General features: G+C 41.4%; 1 protein-coding gene across 1 annotated transcript; it reads left to right on the top strand.

The window, feature by feature from the left end:
- Positions 1-1,471: 1,471 nt before the first annotated feature.
- Positions 1,472-16,196, top strand: LOC127370281 (ras-GEF domain-containing family member 1B-B). The gene is made up of 14 exons (XM_051412215.1): positions 1,472-1,692; positions 8,304-8,828; positions 8,968-9,090; positions 9,511-9,648; positions 9,788-10,003; positions 10,681-10,755; positions 12,336-12,428; positions 12,728-12,830; positions 13,308-13,387; positions 13,506-13,601; positions 13,695-13,790; positions 14,204-14,327; positions 14,455-14,527; positions 14,620-16,196. The coding sequence occupies exons 2-14, from the start codon at positions 8,310-8,312 to the stop codon at positions 14,651-14,653; spliced, it is 1,770 nt and encodes a 589-aa protein (XP_051268175.1). The 5' UTR covers positions 1,472-1,692; positions 8,304-8,309; the 3' UTR covers positions 14,654-16,196.
- Positions 16,197-16,205: the final 9 nt, after the last annotated feature.

Below are 16,205 nucleotides of genomic sequence, written 5' to 3'. Positions count from 1 at the left end.
GTTTAGCAATATACAGCTACAGCTACGACCAGGTATAATTACCTGTGACCAACAGTCTGGTGCGACTGACCAAATACAGTTTGAGAGCGTGTTCTTTTTACTGCACCTGTAGACACAAACATTGTAAGCAAAAGTGGTGTTTGGCACAATAAAAGGGTTGTAAACTAAATCTGAAATCTTGCTTACTACCAAAACACACCACCAACAACACTTGATTTATCCTGTTTTCAGCTGCAGTGCGAAACAACAATAACAAAACTTTAACAAAAAAATTAAAGCTGCACTTAAAAATAATTCATTTTAACAATGGCCCAAAGCTGTGTAATATGAAAGGGACCACTTATAATAACAACCCCACACAAAATGATCACCCAACTCTCCAGTTATCCTCAGCTCAATGGGGCGTTGTAGCGACTTTCAACTCATTGTTTTGGCTCTCCACAAACTCTGCTCTCACCAGTGTCCTTTATAAAGCAACCAACAGCTGTTTTCTGCTATAAACCCTTTGATAATATGACTAATACACTTCCCAGAATCAAACAGAAAGTTACTGACTGGCTGGTAAACATAATGGAGCATTAAGCAGCTAAAAAGGCAACACAGGAAAAAGGAATTTTATACATAGTCAGGTGACCAGAAATATGATTAAGTGAGCATTTTGCTCAGCGTCTGCTGGATGTGTAAATAGACTCTTGTTCACCATAACAAGGAATATATATATATATATATATATATATATATATATATATATATAAGGCTTATAAGACATACAGTATGCCACATGTGTTTTGAGTTTGTTCCACTGACCACAAGTGGCCAGATCAATAAATGACTGACTGCTGCTTTAAGCCAAGAAAATGTTCAGTACTGAAATGAAACCTAGAATGAAACTCAAATGGTCAGCATGAGTGATTTGTAGCATATGGCCTTAATATGCAAAAAAAAACAAACTAAAAAACAACAACAATGCTACAACGCACAATGCCACGTTACAGGACTCTTCTTTCCTATCACCATCATCTTCCTAATAGCTCCTATAGAACTGCTATATTCTTCTCCTATGGACTTTGTGTCGCAAACGGTGCTTAATGACATCATTTACGACATAAATACTTTAGAAACACGTAATAAAGCAGCTTCGACACATGTACTCCAACAAACTCTTGATTTTTAAGTCACTGGGACCGAGTTACAGCCACACACACAATCACATTCCGGGGGGAAACCTTACACCTTCCATATTTCAGCTCTCCAACAAAATCATCGCTGCTTCTGCGGTTGAAAGGAGAGAACGCGACGGACGGCGAGCCAGCCAATCAGAATGTCCGGAGATTTTCGATTTTTCGACTCCTCCGCTGCGATTGGTCCGCGTCGCCCCTAGAGGCACCCGCCCCCGCGTAGCGATTGGCCGGTTTTCCCGGCTCTATGGAAGTCATTTGAATACGCCTCGCTTTGAGGATCATTACAGCGCTGCTGGTTCAAATTCACTCAAACTATCAGGAGTGGAGACACAATGGAGGAGAGCACGGCACAGACACATTGCTGAAAGACTTATGTGAACGTTGCGCACCCTGCAGCTTTAACCGGATCGGAGATTACAGTTTGGGCTTTGTTTCTGTTCTTTTTCTACTGTTTCTGCCAGTAAAAAAAAAAAAAGATTGGATTCGGACATTGAGCTGCATCACATAAGAGGTAAGTTCAGGGTGTGGATGATGGGCTTATTTATAGGCACAATAACTTTATTCTTGTTGGAATTAAGCTTCATGGTCAGAAAGTTATGTACTGGATTCAGATCTGGTATGTTACTCATGAAAAAATGTTTAATATGATGATAATAAGACATTTCACTTTGCAGAATTAACCTTTATAGTCACAAAATGATTTTATTTCATGTTGCTTAGGCTCGTCATAATTAAGGGTTATCTAATGGCTACAACAAACCTGAAATTCCTAAAATGAAATTCTACTGATAAAATCATGTTAACTGATCTTCCCTAATGTCTATTTTCTTCCTCCTAGCTACATTTGTTGTTGTTATTGTTTACCACCCATGTGAGTTTATAATTAGGCTGGCTGTCAGACACAAACAAACATTACTCACCAGCACCTGTGATGGGGACTGTGGTTGCACAGCATGGGTTTTCACAGTCAGCTTTTACTTTTACTGTGTTATGACTCAGTCAGAAGCCCATAATGTAGACCAGGCATGGTGGCCTGGTGTGTGTGTATGTGTGTGTGTGTGTGTGTAGGAGAGAGAGAAGAACAGATTGTGTATGTGTCTGTGGGGAAAAGAAAAGAGAATGAGAGAAAGTGTGTGTTCTTCTGGCCAAACCATCTTTAAACAGCTTTATTCCCTCCACACCTCTCTATATAAGCCAATGGTCCCTTAACTTGCTGAAATGAATGCCTCAATCTGCCTGTACTTTGAAAGCTTATGTGACTAATAAATCTCAAATTAAATTGCCTAACTTTAATAATTAACACAGAAGGCTGTCTTTGGAGCACACACACAACATTTTGGGGCTTCAGCTGGTAAAAGCCAATAAAATCCAGTTGTTTTCCAACTTCAATCTTAAAATAAAATGTTCCTCCTGTGTGGCTAGGCAGTGGGTTGTGGGATCTGTAGCTTTATAGACAATAGAAAATGTGTGAGAGAGCTTAGGTTTATTATGTCCCGGCAGCAGGGGAGATAATTTGTCTTTATCCATTCTGACTCTAGGTTAATGCTGTACTAGCCTACCAGATCATACAAGGGACAGGTGTGTTTGCGTGCGCATGTGTGCCACCATGCACTTATAACTCAGTGGGTGTGTGTGTGTGTGTGTGTCTGTGTCTGTGTGTGTCTGTGTGTAGAGCCTACACACAAAGAAATGCACGCCTGAATACAGTGTGTGTGGGGATAAAAGATGAAAAACAGGACCAGCAGTGGGTGAATTGTGTTTCACATATCTCTCCAGCCAATCTGAGCGTGGTGTCTGCATCCGGCTCTGTTTGCCTATCTATCAGATTTAGTTGCAGGTGCAGGTTTTTTTTAAACTGGTCAGCGGGTCCCAGTGTCTGGTGTTTTGAAAGTGGCTGCAGGCCTCAACTGACCCTGTGCGCTTACTCAAGCGTGAGTGGAGCAGTTTGTTTGAGCTCTGCGCCGTTTCCTACTTTAGTTTGGCTCCTTTGGTCAGGTGATGATGACGCTCGAAGTCTGGTGGTAATGGTGAGTCTCCGACCTCAAACATGTGAGCTGTGGTACAGATTATGGGTATGCAGGTTCTTGGATCACCAACTCAAATAAATAAACCCCATCTTGACTGCTTGTATTCAGCTGTGTATTCATATGTTCTGTACAGGAGAAGAGACAGAGAAGTGGACTGAAGTAACAGTTATTCTCATTTTAGATGATTATGTTTCTGATTAATAATTTAGTTCAAAAAATGAAAGTGAATAGTGAAAAATGCCCATTAAAATTCTCTTTTGTTCAAGGTTATATGCTCAGATGTCTTTTGTGGTCACATCAGACAAAGAAAAGCTGCAAAACTTCACATTTTTTTGCTTTAAAAATCTACTACCTACTACTATCTACTTGACTTATCGAATTAAGTTAGATTTGGTGGGATGTTTCTGCGTCTGTGAGACCCCAAAACTCAAAGTATCCTGTGTAAGAATGAGAAACATACACATTTTTTTCCCAGCATAGAACATTTTTCAGGCTCTTTGGTCAAATTCTATGCCACATTCACCAAAACCTGTCAATTTCTGCGGTAATAAAAAGAGTTACATTAAATGCAACACTGCCCACTGTATTGCAAGGCGGTGCTATAGATGAAATCTAACAGAAGGTGAGTTTAGTTAAACAGGTCTGATAATATTTAAAGGTTTAAAGCATTTCATCACAAAAATAAGACCAGACTGTCTCCGCTCCGCATCGTAGATTCATCTCATTTGGCCATAAATGACATTCTGAATTCCTCTAACAGGAAGTAACAAATCAAAGTTTGGGAGAACAGCAGTGAGTGAAGCCCTCCTTCCAGAGAAAAATTTACTCACTAATATTAAACGTTTCCCCTTCTTTGTTTTTCTTTGCTTTAAGTGCTCTGTGCAGGTCACTGACATAATCTTACAGGACTTTCTGTGTATGGTAGTGTGCTGCTGTAAGGGTTAACTCTTGTATGTGCAAAACCGTTTCGTGGGCAGCTTTTGACAAAACCACGAGTAAGTGATACGAGCACAGCCTGGACTTTAACCTCATTTATTGTTAAGAATAAGGCTGACTGTGAAGGGTTTCCCTCAGACTATGGCGCTTGTCTTGCTCGCACTCCTTACCTGCTGCTATGTATTAGTGTCAAACTACACGAGGTGCAAAGTGGAACAGAGGTAGCAATGCTGCATTGCAATAATATGGCCTTTTACTACAGTAATCACTACTAAATTGTTTTACAGGCCCTCCTATCAGGTGCTTTGCTCTCTCACACCATGGGTTCATGTTGTGTCAAAACCCACATGCTGAAAGTTGAGTTAGTATATTTAAAGGGGCTTGCCATTCCTATTGCCCTATTGGAATTGATTAAATTGCTTACACATAAATTAATCACTCATTTAGACAACTTCATACTGCTTCTCAGCTACTTAAGATAATTTCTCTACAACATGATTGCTTAAGTTGCTGAAGTTGAATTGTTTTCCAGCTGCCAGCGTCACTTAAAGGCCTCGAGTCTGATTAGACGTCACAAAAGCAGGAGTCTTGGCAAACAGATCTTGTCTTGTTCCTTCCAGCTCCTGTTGTGGTTAAGCATCAGGGGGTTTCGGCACTGATTATTATTAGGTCCGTGAGTACGTAGATGCTCACTGGGATCAATAGGCTTTGAATAAAGACAATAAGGACTGACCAAGTTAGCTGCAGTGCTTGGACACAACAATGCATGATTATGCGGTTTTATAGTCTACGGTGTGCTGTGCATGTATTCCTCGCACTAAATGAGGGCTGAGGTCCTTGAGCCACGTGCAATTATATCTGCTCTTGTCAACACGAGGGTTTCGATATGCTCCTTTACTGAAGCCACCGAGGCAAATTCCTGTACCTTTATTGCACTTGGCAAAAAGAAGTGTGGCTTTATGGCGCATGACCTCACAGTAGATGATGCCTGTCAAGATATAATACGAGTTCACGCCTTACACAAGAATGAGAAAGTCTGCTTTACTGGTTTGACTGATGTGAAAATGATCCCCAGCCTCGGTTCGCGCAGAGGCAGGGTGTCACTCATACAGCCCGACGGTGGCTAGCAGAGTGTGTGAAAGCTGCTGTGTGCGTCTGATCTGCTCTGATCTCTTCCTGGGGGTCTTTGTGTGGCTGCTAATGCCATGACAGGATAGATAATACCTCTATTGTTGAAGACCTCCCCCTCCATCTCCCCCTCCTGTTAAAACTGGCCTCAGCATAGCTGGGTGTACCTTTTTAAAACCACATTATGTGATTCAGAACAAAAAAATAGTCCGCCTAAGGTTGAAAGATTTGGGTTGTTTTCAGCTCTGGAACCAACTGGGGTGAAGTTAGTCTTAAGCTGGCGGTGCTTCTGTTAATCTGCAGGGAGAAGCTAGTCCAGCTGCAAAACACCAGCACATAATTAATTTACTCAAACAACCTTTAAAGACACTTTTTACTGTCCTGCATTGGACAGTAAAACTTTTTACTAAAAACAGAGGCCGGACAGAGGCGGTAAAGATATTCACATATACTGAGATGTTCACCAACTGTCACATTTCATTGAAACTACCAAATTATGTTGTTTCTTTGAAGCAGTTTGGACAGATTTCACTGGTTTAAATCCATTAGCAGATGATATTTGCCTGCAGCTCCATCAAACGTTCAATTACTTTTAACCTTTTGATGAACCGGGTTATGACATTTTAGCCACCACACACTACAGTCTGTGCCATTTGTCAACACCAGAGATATTATCTGTTGTGTCAAACTGATGCCAGTTAAAGGGAAAATGCATTTTTCAGCACAGGACCAAACCTTGCACACATGAAATGGTACAATGTTTCGAACACAACTATACATTTCTGCCTCTTGCTGTATTTTTATTACCACATCAAACCTCTTTGTAAGGCAGCAATTTTCCAAAGTTTACAAACAAGAAAATTTAAACAATGCTCTCAATATGAAATTATGCTCCCAACGTCATCATTATGTCGTCCGTAGAGAGTCCAACCTATGATTTAGAGAGAGTAAAATTTCAGTGCTGCCGCATGGAACCCGCAAACCATCTGAAGGGTCAACTTTTCAGGAAGTCCGTCTGGAAAAACCAAGATTGGTTTTAAATTTTTAGACGTGTTTTTCCATTTTGTGTAAGGTCACCTTTCAGTGCAAACACGAGCTTGGAGACAGAAAAGCAGCATCCAAACTGGAGTAAATATTACTCAGTAGATTCTTATCTCAAGTTGACCACCGGAGCCGCGCTGTTCCAGATTACATATTGTAACTTTAGGAAGGTAAAGCCACTGTAATCTTTTAACCGAGTTAGAAGGAAAACAGCAGGCGGAGATCACAGGGTTCAGAAGACGGCCTGGCATTGGACTGGCTTACACTGGCATGGCGCCAGGCGCTGTGGCATACAAGAGAGTGTATGTGTGTGTGTGTGTGTGTGTGTGTGTGTGTGTGTGTGTGTGTGTCGCTCCAGCCATCATTTGTTTATGTGTGACATGTGTGTGTTTGGATTATACCGGCATGGGGCTAGGCGCCATTGGTGGACAAGGGTGTGTGTGTGTGTGTGTGTGTGTAAGATGTTGGCTCAGGCAGACACTCCTATGTCGGCGCTGTGATGGACAAACAAAAGTCTGCTGGATTCCTGCAGGGTTTTTGTTTTCTGGCACAGTGTACGTGCATGCGTGTACGTCGCTGTGCGAGGTACGTGTGTGTGTGTGTGTGTGTGTGCGCGGCTTGATTTACGCTGGCATGTGGTTCCTAGACAGACAACAGTAGCAGGATAAAGATGGCTCCAGAGTTAAAGCACGCCTTGGTGGTGCTCTGGGATCAGCTTACCTACCTCAGATCCAATTATCTACACCATTAAGACAAAACATCCATTGCTGTCCCAAGATCATCCATCTGTTGGCCTATTTCTTTCGGGTTTATGAAGCCCTGGTGCCAAAAAAATAGCTTAAAGAATGTGAGGAAAGAACAAGTAAGAGACAGTGGGACACATTTTAAGAGCAAGATTTGTAAAAACCTTCTTACCAACAAATAACTTAAAGGGAAAGTGGATTTCACAAGAACGTAGATTTCAACAGTTCAAAGCCAAAACAGTAAACAGAGGAGGGGTAAAATTATGTGATTAAGTATAATTACTTTAACAGACACATCTAAGACTCTGCTTTGCGTGATCGAGTTGCTCAAACAGATATTTTCACAACATGTGAATGCAGCAAATACGCATTCCCAGGGAGTGAGGGGGGGTTGAGTGAGTTGTTGTAAAACTACGCTTGTAGTCATGATTTTTCATTCAGATAAAGTAGAGTGACTTCTAATGTCTGATGATGACAATAATTTATTATTATGTGCTGGCTCCAGCTTCTCCAATGCCTTTGCTGCTTTTTAATCTTAAGTATATATTGACTACATTGGGTTTTAGACTGTTGATTCATTTAGGGAGCAGCCACCCTACTTTATTCACACCTTCTTTACGGCTGGGCGGTATGGCGAAATGTGCTATGTGACAGTAGGAATTTGTCTCTGCTTGTTGCTATCTTTTTTAATTTGTCAGGGTGTAGTAGGTGAGTGGTTACCAGAGGCGTTGCAAGTTAAATCTGGGGGGCCTTAAGATGATTAATGGGATAGAAAATAATCAAAAACATACCCTGCAGCACAGCATTTATTGTTTTTCAGACTTTTTCTATTATTATTGCCATTTTCTTGTGAAATACTAGTTCTATCCCTCAGAGCTGCCAAAAATAATTTAGATCACTCATAAGTTAGTACATTCTATATTAAGCATGACAAGGGTTCACAAGTAAGAAGTAGCGTTGTTTAAAGGGTACACAAGGTTAGGAACTGCTGTATTAGACTACTGACTACTGCTTTATGGGGTTTTATATGATTTTTGCATCTATATGATGAAATATCTTCATATGTCTGTGATATTTGATTTAATAGATTCGCAATAACCAATAAACAGACATTCAATAACAATTTCTTAGTTGATCGAGGAAGTGTATTATATCACCATATATATTGATATCATGTCCTAAAATTAAATATAATATGATAATCCCCATTGCCCACTCCTAAACTCCTCCATGTGTCTTTTCTACAGGTCATCATGCCTCCCACAACCCCGTATGCGGGAAAGTTCAACTCTTACAGCAACAACAACAACCACCCTCAGCCTCACAGCCCGTACCGCAACGGCACCGCCCCAAAGCCCGCGAAGGAAAACATCTACAACGGTGCCTACACTTCCGCAGAGAACCCCTACGACATACCGCAGCCTCACAGTTCGTACCGCAGCTCCTCTGTCTCCTCTGCGAACGCCAAGGAGCATCACTACAACAGCAGCTGCGCGGTTTCGGAGAACCCGTACTCCTCGCCGCAGCCCCACAGCCCTCGGCAGCACAGCACTTCCTGCCCCGGACGTGCGTACCGTCACACCAGCAGCAGCAGCAGCAGCGAGCAGTCGTGTCGCAACAACTCTGTCACAGCGAAAGCAAAAGGCAGAATTTACGGACACGGCATCACTGCTAGCTATGGGGAGATGTGTTACCATGACAACAGTTTGGTTTCAGCATCCCTTGAGGCGCTGATCCAGCACCTTGTTCCCACGGTCGACTACTACCCTGATGTAAGTACCAGGCAACTCCTCTGAATGTTAGAACACATTACATCTAGTGGTTGCAAACAGAGTGTGTCGTCCTCTCTTGCGTTCCTCTGTCGTTGTCGTTCCTCTCTCTCTAACAGCTCTTTTGTTTCCTCATCATCAGAGGTCGTATGTGTTCACCTTCCTGCTAAGTTCACGCCTCTTCCTGCACCCGTACGAGCTCATGACGAGGGTTTGTCACCTTTGTGTGGAGCAGCAGCGGTCCGGAGACGCCCTGCTGGATAAGGTGGGCGGATTGCACACATATGGGTACACATACTCGCAAGTATAATTAGACATAATCTCCCACTCAAACTCACACCCACCATAACATTGTCACACTCTCTCACCCACAGACACGCACGCACAAAACCCCTGTAATTCTTTTTTGGGAGAAAGTATTTATCGACTATTTCGTAAGCAGAGAAATTCCAGACAGATGGTTCAAATTGACACAGGGCAGATAAAAATGAATTTAATGAAAAGAACAAAGGAAGAATAATAGCAGCATATTGTCTCAGAAAGACACAGTGGCGACTTCTGTGTTGTTTGAGACATAAAGGCCATAAGGTTAGATTTTGTCTCAACAGATTACATCCATAAATGCTATAAAATGATATAATGTCTACTTTAGTGACACTTGACATGCCTTATGATGGTTTTTTAGATCCGTTTCCGTGAGGTTGCGCCTAAGCTGGTGCAGCTGCTGACCGAGTGGACGGAGACATTTCCATATGACTTCAGGGACGAGAGGATGATGCGTTGCCTCAAGGACATGACGCACCATGTGGCTCGAGGGGACGAGGTTAGTGTCAAATCTACTGTAGTTTTTCTTCAAAAACGATTTAAAACAAAGAATGCATGAGCAAATGTGTAGAAGGTGCCAGAAAATAGCTGCAATTAGCCCAACTTGACTTGTCTTTATGTTTGTGTCATGCTTCCAGTACTCTTGGCGAGCCATGCAGCAGATGACCCAGCGGCTGATCAAGCGGCTCTCTGCCCTTGGCCAGTACGAGGAAGCCGTCGCCGCACTCAATGCCGTGGCGTTGGAGCGGCCCGCTTCCCTGAAAAGCAAACAGGCCTCGGGCCAGCGAAGCGATGTAATGAGCGTGTGTGACGACCCCTTCATCCTCGCCCAGCAGCTCACGCACATTGAACTGGTAGGGACTCAGATGGTTAGATGGACTCTTATTTTTGTAGTAATGTGTCAGTAAAGTCTCCTGTGTAGCCATCTGTTGTGAGATTTGGAGGCAGATCTGGTGTTGTGTCTGTGATGAAACGTGTTCTCACTCTTATGTCTTGACATGTGGTTACTACTTTACAGGCCTTTTTTACTCTTCTCAATTTAGTGAATTTATTATTTTGGCAGGGCATAAGCACTATTTAAGAACACATTTATAGACTGCTGAAAAAGTTTCTTGTGTGTTACATTTTTGTTTTACTATTGTCATTACTATTGCTTTCCCATAAACCCCTTTGTGTGGTCTGTTTTGATTGTTTCGATGCATATAGAAAGTTTATTAATACGGTCCTTGTATATAAAGATACATAGCTTTCAGTCATGTGCTGTTTTTTCTTAATCTTTAAACCACCTTTTAGTGTCCCCATTTAAAAGTAATGACTTTATTAAAGTCATAGCCCTCCTTCCACACACATTTTTTCATCACCATTCCCAGTTTTGTTGTCATGTATTTTTTGTTCTGAAGCATCATCCTCACTGGTCTTCTACATCATCATCGTTTCTTAATTCATCTTGCTTTCTTCTTGATTATCTCCCTCTTATATATTAATGTTACCAGCGTTGTAAATGTTTTCTCTCCCTGTTCTCTGCCTTCAGGACAGACTGAGTTTTATCGGTCCTGAGGAGTTCATCCAGTCATTCGCCATGAAGGACCCTCTGGAGAACCATAAGGTACAATTGAGTTTGAAAGAACGCCATGTATTAACAACCAGAAAACGATTTTACTTCCCCTCCCCCCTTTTTCCTTCGAGTACTTCATGTTGCTGATTAAAAGGAGTTGCAAATGATTGAAGCAGTCGTTCTACTACATGGGTGATTTAACAAAATCTTTCAATTTAAAATGACTAATCCCAGTCAGAATTAGGCGACACATCTTGCTACATATAGCTTCTTCCGTGTAAAGACGGGTTTAAGAATACAGCAACATGACCTGTTTATAATTATCAACATCAAAGGGAAGATTGTAGTTATTTTAAAGTCATTCCTTATTATTTTGATTTCAAGCGTCCTCATTTCGGGTTTGCTTTGAGTGTAATTTGTGGTCTGCTTCAGTTCAAGTTAATTTGCTTTCGAAACCACATGAAAGATCACGTAGCAGCGCTTGGGATATTGTGCAGCTTTTTTTTATATTTGCTTTTTGAAAATGCATCAAACACAGTATGAAAGAGGCATTCTGTGTATGTCTAAGTGTATCTAAAGGGCTCTTTCCCTTATAAGTGGCCCTGTGAGTCAGCTGGAGGGTCGTTTTCAATCAGCGCTGCTGAGAACAAGCTTTCAGCCGCTGTTTGTGACCGCACTGCATCTCAGCCCTCACCGGTGCAGCACCACTTATATAAGACCCACTTTGTATGAAACAGCGGTTGAGTCAGCATAAGGGGTCCTGAAGTGTAGAGGGGAAGTTTGGAGTGGAGTGGGCTGCCGGTATTGTGTAAGCATTTAATAGAGCCATGAATCTCCGGGATTACATCATCATGGCCAAGTCAGGGTTATTTATACAGCGCTTTTATAATGTTTATTTATATAAAAATGCCTCCAGCAAACAGGTTCACCACTGAGTGTCTAACAGAAAACCAAAAGCAGATGTAAATGAGATGGAAATAACAGCACACGTCACAGAGTCACTCACACTGTGCAGGTCCACAGGTTGTGTGGGTGTGAAGGCTGTCAAGATCCATTTGCAAAGGAGATTACAGAGTAGCAGCAGTCTGTTTCCTTGTATTTCTTTTTATTGGATTTATTTATTGGATGCTCATGATCGATCATGCAGAATGTCATAGAACTAATATAATTTGTCATGTCAGGTTTTGTTATAGAAAGATTAGACGTAATAAGTTACAGTGTAATAATAAAACGAATATCTTGAAAAAGAAAAACGAAAAAAAAGACCCGCTTACTAGCTATTTTCTAGGCTTTCACCTGCACCTCATGGTCTTCCTCAGTTGAAGGAGTTAGCTCAGGATTTGTATTTGTTGTGTATTAATATTCAGTACTCTGAGCTGCTGTGGAAAACCATGAGATGCAGTGGCAAGACTAGTGAGGCTACATTGAGTAATTTTGTCCATTTATACACCGATGAATGTATATTGCACATTGCACCTGTCTCCTTCCCATAATCCCTTTTATATTGTGTTTTTTTTTTCTCAAACATTTGCCTCTAAAACAATGAAATACTGAAATGTATTATTAGACTTAGACTTACTTAGACTTGCATGTATGTTGACCATGTCATCTCCCTCCTTTTTGTTTGTTAGGGTTTCTTCCGGAAGCGTAAAACCAGTAACCTGGAGGCCTACATCAACTGGTTCAACAGACTGAGTTACCTAGTGGCCACTGAGATCTGTATGGTACGTTGTGCTTGTTTTAAACACACCAGAGCTCTTGTTGTTCATTAACAGATTGAGTTTGAAACACTGAAACACGCACCTCCAGTCAGCCATTAAGGGTTTGACATAAATGACGATGACAAAACATCAAACACTTCTCAAACTTCTCCTGCAGCATGAATAATATCTAGTTTCTACTTGTGTGCTCATTGTGCTCCGAAAACATGTGTTCATAAAAATAACTAAGGTCAAAATTGTACAATTGTGTTTAATTGTCAAGGAGTCTTTGATTCACTTCGTGTTGTGCTCTCTCATTACAGCCAGTGAAGAAGAAACACCGAGCGCGGATCATAGAGTTCTTCATTGATGTGGCTCAGGAGTGTTTCAACATCGGCAACTTCAACTCCCTCATGGCCATCATCAGTGAGTACTGGGCAGAAAAACACACAGAAACTCACTTTTAAAAGCAGCCTACACACTGTCTGGATGACAGGTGACTTCTGGGGAATTATCGGTGTCAGCACACATTAAAGAAAGTAGAAATCCGGCAGCATCTCGCACAGATCACATTCTGCTAAAGGTGCTTGATATTTATGCAATGAGTTAAATGGCTTGCACTTAGATCAGTAATTAACATTATTCTTGAGCTCACAAACCCCTTTGTCACAGCTTGTTTTTGAAGTAGGTGACAGTTAAATTGTCGATCCCACTATTCTTTATGCAGTGACCATTAATCAAATTCAATAAAGTCAACAAATATAGTGCCAGCTGGAGTTTATTCTAACGCTAAACAGTTCAAGGAAGTACAAACTGAGTTAGTGGAGTCTTGAAGCAGTCCAGCATGCTCATTTTCTCAGATTTGTAAGTACTCTGTGAACTCATAGTTCCTCTGTCTTTCAGCTGGGATGAACATGAGTCCTGTTGCCAGACTGAGGAAAACCTGGAGTAAAGTCAACACCGACAAGTTTGAAATCCTGGAGGTACGAAAACCTGCATACACCAGTGATTCCTGTATTGTGCACCAGTGGATTGAAGATTTGATGCTGTAATTTGCATGTACGTGTTTGATCAACGTCTGCTCTGTCTGACCTCACACAGCACCAGATGGATCCATCCAGTAACTTCAGCAACTACCGCACTGCGCTCCGTGGCGCCACCCAGAGGTCTGAGACTGCACACAGCAGCCAGGAGAAGGTGAGAGGGCACACAGGACTTTTCTAGAAAGCAAAACAAATGTCCCAAAATGTAAAATGTCAATATAAACTTGCTGTCATCTCTTTCCTCCAGATTGTGATTCCTTTCTTCAGTCTCCTCATTAAAGACATCTACTTCCTGAATGAAGGCTGTGCCAGCAGGCTTCCCAACGGACACATCAACTTTGAGGTCAGTCTGCAACTCAGGAGATTTGTTTTATAATGACACATTTAGTATTTGAATGAATCAGGAGGAGGTCTGTGCCTTTGAGCTGATTGTTAACGTTTTAAAAATCAACAAACAAAATGGTGTTTAAACTCAGTGAGGTTTGATCATTCACTGAGGTTATGTAACTGCCACACAATGATAGTTTAGGCTATGAGAAGAGGCTTTCACATGTGATGTAATGACTCCCCCTCATGGCTGAAAAGAGCATTACATTTTCTCTTACCAATTATGAGTGTTTTATTGAGATGTTCTTCTTGTTGGGCATTATCTTAATGGTTCTTGTGCATTTCTTAGATCTGCCTGATACCAGATTTTGTTAAATCACAAACTTTAAGTTAGTGTCAATAAAGTTTATTGTCATTGTGTCCGAACAGAAACTGTGGGAGCTTGCAAAGCAGGTTAGCGAGTTCCTGGTTTGGCGTCAGGTGATTTGTCCGTTTGACAGAGACCGCCGCATTCTCCAGTACCTCGTCACCACGCCTGTCTTCAGTGAAGACGGTCAGTATCTTCCCTCCGTTTCCCCAGTCGAGTATATATATATAGGTCACATGACTATCTCGTGTAGTCTGGCAGTTTGTGGGAGAACAAATTCTCACTCAGTCTTTGTCTTGTTTTATCCCTACAGAGCTGCATCTGGCCTCGTACGAGAGTGAAGGACCCGAGAACAACATGGAGAAAGATAGTCGTAGGTCTCTGAGGTGAGTGCACACACGAACAATCAAAGCTCAAAACTAACAAATAATAAATCAATTAAGACAATAACGCTGATTATCTATGTTGTGTTTCACAGATCTTCCCTTCTGCATCGAGAGAATCGGTCCTAAGAGAATGACGATCCTCTCTGCTCTACAGACTGTAAATGAACGAGGTGTTTTAAGGCTTCAGGTTCCTTTCCATATTATCTTATGGACACATTTTTACATTCCCATTTGTCTACATGACAACAAACTCAGCTGGGCCCATATTGTTACAGACAAACCGAAGAATATTTTACAATTTGTGGGCATTGAGCTTACAAGGAGCATAAATTATTCATTCATCAGATACTGTTATAGTCCTTGATGAGATACATCCAGTGCCAAAGGACCTCAATGCTGCAGTTATTGCCATAACCCTCTGCCTCGAAAGCTGGTCTGAAATCATTTTCTAACCTAACAATTCCCAAGACGAGCTCGGATTTCTGATTTGGATCATCATCTTCAGCTCTGTCCAAGGCACACACGTATGGATTTAGTTTCTATATATCCAGTGGACCTCAGTCATGGCAACAACAGCCTCATATTGTGGAAAGACTCATACTATGGAAGCACGATGGGGCTGGTTTTGTCTCTGAATGAGACGACATGGTCCCAGTTGGTTGTATTGCAACATAAGCACTGCTTCTCTGCGGATATCCTGGCTGAGTTCAGTCTTAAACCACAGAGAGAGGCGAGAGATCCACTCTGAAAGGAAGAGCTGATTATCATCGATTTGTATTATAAATAACAGGCTAACAACTGCTTTTAGAAGTGGTGTTGTCTGCACTGTTGTCTTGTTGAGTGCATGATTTGAGCATCTTGAGCAGCAAGAAGGCACCACATCCAGTCCATTTGCTCTCAGTTTGCACACAGCACCAATTTCCAGCTATTACAGTCATTCGAGCCTTTTATCTAATTTAGACCCATAATGCAAGTCAGTGCATCAGCTACATATTTCCAAACACATTTTAGACACACTGTTTTCATCAATCTTGCTGGTTGGTTGTAAACATTTTGTGATGTGTGCACTTTGACTGCGTTTTGGTGATGCTAAAATTTTGCGAGTGTCAGCTACATCACGCTAATCATGCAAGTTAAATCAAAAGCACTTCAGTGAGTTCTTGTGTATTGTATTATAGGATTTGGTGACTCCTATTTTAAGGCGTCTTTCTATACAGTATTACGTTGTATTTTGTATCAGAAGGTAAAAAAATAGCTTTTTTTTATGTACTTTTTCTGAAGTTTCACAGTGAGCTTGTTGCTGGTTGGCTAGCTCTGCGTTGGTAAGCTATTATGTTAATACAACACCAGTTTGTGTATGACAAAGAAGTGTTTTTGGTTCTGAATGAAGCATAAACTGATGTGTGTATGTGCAACTTAAATACAAACAGGAACCTCATCCTCCTCTTCATCTCATCTGTGATGGTGTGAGCATGATGTGATCCTTTAAAGTCTGCCTGTGAGTGAACGTGATGCTGTTTTTATGTTTTAAAAAAGTGTTTTCTTATGTATGCTTTTTTCAATCTTTTTTTGTGTATCATTTGTGTTACCGGTCAGGGTACTTGTACTGAAGGTCTTTGTGAAAAGAGAATTATATTTTTTCTTTCAAATAAACAGGATAACTGAATAATGTGTTCTT

The sequence above is a fragment of the Dicentrarchus labrax genome, unplaced genomic scaffold (assembly GCF_905237075.1).
Source record: "Dicentrarchus labrax unplaced genomic scaffold, dlabrax2021, whole genome shotgun sequence".
NCBI lineage: Eukaryota > Metazoa > Chordata > Actinopteri > Moronidae > Dicentrarchus > Dicentrarchus labrax.
Note: the sequence above shows the minus strand (reverse complement) of the source record. Positions and strands in the feature narration are given on the sequence as shown.